General features: G+C 39.3%; 1 protein-coding gene across 1 annotated transcript; it reads right to left on the bottom strand.

Annotated features, from left to right (window-relative positions):
- Nucleotides 1–923: 923 nt before the first annotated feature.
- ppp4r2b (protein phosphatase 4, regulatory subunit 2b) lies at nt 924–6,705 on the bottom strand. The gene is made up of 9 exons (XM_016290995.1): nt 6,386–6,705; nt 5,144–5,225; nt 4,427–4,597; nt 4,106–4,199; nt 3,530–3,567; nt 3,343–3,417; nt 3,123–3,263; nt 1,571–1,890; nt 924–1,486 (listed from the first exon to the last, which is right to left on the bottom strand). The coding sequence occupies exons 1-9, from the start codon at nt 6,510–6,512 to the stop codon at nt 1,158–1,160; spliced, it is 1,377 nt and encodes a 458-aa protein (XP_016146481.1). The 5' UTR covers nt 6,513–6,705; the 3' UTR covers nt 924–1,157.
- Nucleotides 6,706–6,712: the final 7 nt, after the last annotated feature.

Here is a 6,712-nt window from a genome sequence, read left to right on the forward strand (position 1 = left end):
ATGAAGCCTGACATCTGTCTTGAGCTTTGTAAATAACAGGCCAGTCTCTGCTTTATTAAGTCTCATTTTGAATTATAACATGGGGGCAGACCAAAATTACAATAAAGAGTGCAGGAAAACGTCAATAATTCTCACATTATCTCTGTCAATGCATCAGCTTACCACAAATGTGTAAACGTTGTTTCAGATCATGTTTAGGATATGGTTGTGTTTTCTTTTGCAAATCTGACATTATTGTGGTTATTTACCCTCTTTATCCCAAAGTAATGAGTCTTCCGGAGTCTGCACACAATGTTTGATGTTGTCAAAGGCTGTTATGACAAAATATGACACCGCTTTATAGCTGTAATGAGCAAAAGAGCAATCATATACAGACGGATTTCATAAAACCTGTCATATTTCACCCCTGAATTAAAAGAAATAAACAGTCTTTAAAAGAAAATGGATCCTATTTTTTGCATTGTGATGCCCACATTTTGGTATTTGTTGTCCAACTTTTAATGCTAAGAGTTCATGTTCAAAAAAACATAAATGTCTTAATAGTCACTCGACTTCATCATTATTAGTAAGCACTTCAATTCCCCTTCCCATGGATCAAATTACAATTCATTTACTTAAGACTTGTTTCTATTCCCACAGTGTGCAGGTTTATTTACAAATAAAGCTTTCCATTCTTGAAAGAACCTGCGGAAATCATTATTCTGTGTCAGCAGGAGCCTGTTAGAGACATGACTGTGACCTAAGAAAAGGAAACTTGTATTTTGGAAATGAGGCAGAAAAAATTGTGCAAGAGCTTTATAACAGCAAAATGAATTAGTAGGCATGTATTAATTTGAGGAACACGATTAAGGATTATAAAAAGGCCCGAATCAAAGCATAAGACACGTTATGTAACGATAATCCTCCTATGAATGACATAAAAAAAAAAAAGAAGACAGTTTAAAACCTTCACTACAGCAATAAAATCATATGTACATCTGCATAAAGTGTCCGTTTGGGAAGGTTGGAGAAGTTAGGTGGCCTCTCGACCGAAAGGCGCATGGCGGTAGGTTGGGTGTTGCTTCTGATGGAACTTTGTGGAAGGCCACTTAAGTGTGTGTCTTCTTAATCTCCACAAAAGCACGCAGTTATTGTTTAGGCTAGGAATCTGCAGGCTTCTAGTCCTGCTCCATAGGCTCCTCCTCTGCATTCTCTAAGTCCAGGGCCCCTGACCCAGAGTCGCCCTCTGTGGGTGACTCTACGCCACTGCTGCTGGATGTGGGTTCAGACGCATTTTCATCAGTGCTACTGCTGCTGACCTGCACGCTTGGCTCCTCCCCTTCTCTCACCTCAGGGCTTGAGTCCACGCTCGCCGGGGCTCTCTGCTCTGATTGGTCCATATCGCTGGGCTCTTCTGAGGAGTCATCAGAGCCACAGGGAACCTCTCTCTCAGTAAAAGCCTCTCTAGAATCTGCCACGGGACACTCGGGCTGTGTGCTGGAAGGCTCTACGTTAGCAAAGAGTAGAATATGTTAGTGCTATGTAGTGTGTAAACAACCTAAACGAGGGGGGGGAAAAAAATGTATGCTACCTTGGTCCTCAGTGCCTCCGGCTGAACCATGAGGTTTACTTTCCTCCTCTTCTTCACTCCCCTCTTGCAACATGGATGATGGTGATTCGGCATCCTCTGACTGATCTGAGGAGCTATTAGTTGACGTAGATCCGGGTGTCTCGACAACCTGCTGGTCTACTTCATCTTCATCCTCCTCTTCATCATTGCCATCCTGGTTAAATTTCAGCCTCTTCACTTCATGTTCCTCCGCCTCCATTCCCTCATCTTCCTCGTCATCTAAGTGTTTGTTTTTCACAGAGCTGCTGAGAGGCCCACCAATGCCTGATACAGATGCATCACTGGAACACAAAGATATATTCTGTATTTCTGTAATGTAAAGGATATTCAGGGCTGCTGATTTTCAAGCGGTTTAATTATTCATCATGTGAGAGAAAAGTGAACATGTCCATTGATTTAACCATCAGCGTTTTACACACATCAGAACATTTGTATCTAACTCTGGAGACCTTTGACTTTGCTACAGATATTAATGAAAAGTGATTTAATTTAAAATATCTTTAGGTTAGATTTAAACCATTTAAGGAACAACAAATTATACATAGCCACATTATAAAACAAAACAAAACAACATGACATGATTATTTAGATTTGTTTTTATGTTCAGTGCTTTCCAATAAATTTATGTATTTCTCGGCATTTCATTTTTGCTGTCCACCATCTCTGGTCTGTCTTAAGTATGTTTCACAAATAAAATTAGAAAGGAAAAAAAAAAAAGCGTGAAAGATCAGATGAGATGAGATGGCAAACTTAGGGTGCCTTCACACCTGTAGATCGATTGCTTTGTTCCGAAACAGGGATTCAAATTATTACAATGTTGCTTTTTATTTTTTGGTGCAGTTCGCTTTCACACGGCAAAGTTTGTAAACGGACCAAATTTGTTAATACAAGTCAAGCGCGAGTAAACCGTTCTCTCATTGGTCAAAGTTCCACGGTTTATTTTCCTGGATTCCACCGCTGTCACGCATGTCATCCGTCAGGATGGAACGACAACAGCTTTGCGGGTTTATTGTTGTTATTTTTTGTAGCTGTCGTTATATTAATTTATCATTTTGAGCAGGAGTCCAGGATTCATCGGGAAAACATTTTTTAAAATGCACCTACTAGGAAGAAGAGCAATAAGACCGCATTATAAAGTGAAAATGTGCGCTTTGATTTTGAATGGAGAAGACGTGCTCACCCACAGACATTCACAGGTTCATTTTGAGGTATTAACAAAACAACAAAGCTAATGCTTTTCACAGAACTTACGTAATTACCCATTATACATTGTGATTTAGCCTGGTTCGTTGGTCCGTTAGATGAGATTGCTTTCTCACTACAACCAAACTGCTCTGGAGTTAGTTTTTAATTGAGCCGAGACCACCTCGTTCAGGCGATCTCGGACAGATTGTTTTGGTGCGGATCCGAGCGTGATTGCCGTGTTCACATATGCCCAAACGAACCGAGCTAAGGGGGGAAATGCGCCAGGTTCCGAAACATCGGGCCAGGTGTGAAAGCACCCTTAGCCTACCTGGCCGATTTGCTGTGTCCTTGTGCTGTGCTCGTCTCTTTGTTTTCTGTACTGTCCGGAAGGCCATTTGTGGGCAGTGAACTGGACATGGAGTGTTTCTGTCTGTTTAATGGTCTGGGCGTTCCAGGACCATTCACTTTCCTGTAATATAGAGAGAAATCAAGTTTCATGCTCATTTTTTTTTAAATGACTAGTCCTGAGCTCCATATACTTTCCTCACCTCTCTGTAAAGGTGGTTATGTTCCCTGACAACATGACTCCATTCATTCTGTTGACACCGCTGCAGCCATTCTTCCTACAATGAGGCCAGAAATAGCTCTTCATTCATCTACGGTAATTAGAGGTGTCTAAGCATTCAATTAATATGTAGCATCTTTACATTTTAATAGTGAACAGTAATTACTTACTCAGATGTAGGATAAATGCAACTGACCACCATCACATTCTGATGAAGTGAGAAAACAATCAATATCAATAACATAAACGATGCAAATTCATTTACAACCTCCTATATGGGAAAATGTGCAGCGTGAAAAACTTTAAGTTGGACTAAAATGTGGGCCTTGATTGGTAATCAAATCACTTAAGCACATAAAACGCATCGATGAGTCAAAGTTCCTCCAGCACATGATAATAAAATCCACTTAGCAAACATTTGAAGAGACAAGTGTGTAGAACACTGTAAATGATCCTCTAGATTTATAAATCACACCTGCAAAACAAATACATTTGACCATAAATCAACAGAGCCTTTATGGAAGTCAAAGATAGCAAGTAATAATATCTCACATCTGACTTCGGATGGAACAAAACTAGTATAAAAATGCAAACAAAAACTGAACATACTGGGAATGAACTGTCATTTATATAAGAACAGGGTAAAGGAGATAAAAGCATTTGATAGGAAGTGCACCATTACACACAACTAAACAGCGTCCATTTGGCTATTAGTTCTTGAACTGTACAATGCATCATACACTGACCTTCTCTACTCCTCTGAGAAATTTTTCTGTTCCTGAGTAGTTCCTCCTAGGTTCAGTGAGCAGCTCGCACAAGCGCTGGATAGTGAATGGGATCCTGGATAGGGAAAATGATTATCTGCTGCATCCTCCACAACAGTGTAGGCTAGGTTATATTCAACAGCCAGAAGATGGCACGCTTGCTCTGGGGTAAAAAGACAGGCTCTCTCTTTTTATCCAAAACATCATTATGGGACACTTATTACAGGGGAAAAACCCAGTGCTTTTCTGAAAGGAAAATTGGTGATACCACCACACTGTGCAATTAATTAGCATGTTACTCACCCGTTGTATCCATTGACTATTTTAAGAATTCTCTCCTTCATTTCTTCAAAAGGAACCGACTCTACATTGGGGTTGGCCGGCCCTCGTTGCTCTGGGGCCGATGCTTGGAAATCCTCCATTACTTTCTCCAGTTTGAATATGAAGTAGCTTTTAAACTGAGACCAGGACACCCTGAAATGCGACAATACAAAGCATTAGTAACTCAAACACACAGACAGCTAAAATTAGTAAGAGACAACATCTGCCGGTCACGATCCTTCTTATTACACGGCTCCCAACCAAATAAATGAGCATGAAATGTTTATATTTGAAAATATATATCGTTAGAAGAGACCAGAGAGATATGAGAGAACAAACACAACTATGTAGGATCAAATAAACACTGCAACACAGTTCAGGTCATTATGCAAAAATAATTGACCACAGAACTCAACTGGCCAATCAGAAGCAGGTTTTGCAGAGACATACATAGATTCAATCTTCTGATATGCATCTGACTATGTATTCTCACAATTACTTCTTGAAATGAGAGCAGGTCGTCTAAAGCAGATCTAGTCGATAAGTACAAGGTTCAGCGTGTTTTGGAACAAAACCAAAAGTGCTGTGGTAGTGCAATAAACCACCTTGTGGCGTTACACCAGAAAAGTAGTTACGTTTTAAAAAAAAGAGGTCACACAAAGGTAAATGGGGTTTCTATGCCCCTCTGGAGGTACTCACAGGGTTTCCCCGGTTTTCGCAATATGGCACAAAAACTGATCCAACACTGAAGATGACTCTTTCTTCACCTTCTTGTCAAAATCTGTGGCAAACACAATAATAAGATGGCATTATGGATTTCATATAAACACATGTACTGGAAGCAATTGAAGCAACTTCCGACTTTAACATATCTTCAATTCGAAATCTAGTAAGTCCATTCTAGTTCTGACGTATATCTGCTTTCATGAAAAATAAATGCATTTATTATTAACTTCTAATCTCACTTTTTAAATGTTAACATAACAACCACAGTGCACCTGTTGCTAGGTTTAGGTCATATTCAAGCTCTGAAATCAGCATTTTACTTTCTACAACTATTAAGACACCCCAGACAATACCTATAATTGCTCTTGGAATAATATGTATGCGTTCCTGAAAATTAGAACATATAAAACGAGAACATATATCATTATTTTCCAAGAAGAGTTAATAAAGTAAGCAGTACAACTATAATGACACTAAACAATTGGTTTCGAGTCTACAGAATGATCTTCAAGATCCAAAACCTCGTGGTACTTATGAACACTAAACTATAACCAGTCCAGCCCTGAACTTTTATGAAAAATATGACAACATATTAAAACATTTTCCTAACACACTTACATAAGAACTAGTACAGGTACAATAAATCTGAGTTTTGTCATTAAGTCATAAAAACTATTTACACCACTCCGACTATAAATACATTATATATGTAAGAATGAGAAATTATTAACAACAATAATAACAGTAATTATAATAATAATATACAAGTTAGTAGCAGAACAGTGTACAACTCCAATTAAGGTGTAAACTCCAAATAAATCACGTTATAAAGAAAACTTATAAAGAAAATCGGACTTTATTATTAACATTTTTCACTAGTTTAGAGTTAACCCTGAATAAACGTGTGCAATGTACTCAAATCAACTCTACATCATCCAAAACCACTAACTAGTTATCTCAATCAACAATAGTCTTGTTTATAAACGTATTACTTAACTAAACCGTCGTTCAAAAAAAAAAAAGAAAAAAGATAGAAGTCATAAAATAGGAAAAAGAAACCAGTTGATCTGCTCTTAACCCACAACAGACCTCGAAAAACAGGAAAAGCCATTTAGCCACAGGCCATGCTAACATTAGCTAACTCACATTACCAGCTCATAAGCACATATAACTCCTCTCTAAACTCAGACCACCTCAGCACACACAGCCGGGCACCTTTAAGAGCTTCCAGAAGAGTGTCTGTCTCCATGTCTGTGTTGTTGTTGTCGTCCCTGTCTCCAGTTGGAAAGCGAGAGCTGATGGCTGCTGTTGAGCTCAGTGAAGAAGAGGAGAAGGGAAACATTTCAATATGGCGGCGTCTGCGACGTCACTGCCGGCCGCTTCGGGAGCGCTGACTGTGTGTTGCGCAACAGTGTGGCTGCGTCTCAACATTTTGTCAGCTGCTCACCTAGACATCATTTTTGGGGCTTTGTAGGCGTAAAGTGTTTCGTAAATGTGCCTTGCAAGTTGCAAATGTGCCAAAACCTAGTGAGCTGCCCATGT

This window comes from Sinocyclocheilus grahami, unplaced genomic scaffold (genome assembly GCF_001515645.1).
Source record: "Sinocyclocheilus grahami isolate Dianchi unplaced genomic scaffold, SAMN03320097.WGS_v1.1 scaffold266.1, whole genome shotgun sequence".
NCBI lineage: Eukaryota > Metazoa > Chordata > Actinopteri > Cypriniformes > Cyprinidae > Sinocyclocheilus > Sinocyclocheilus grahami.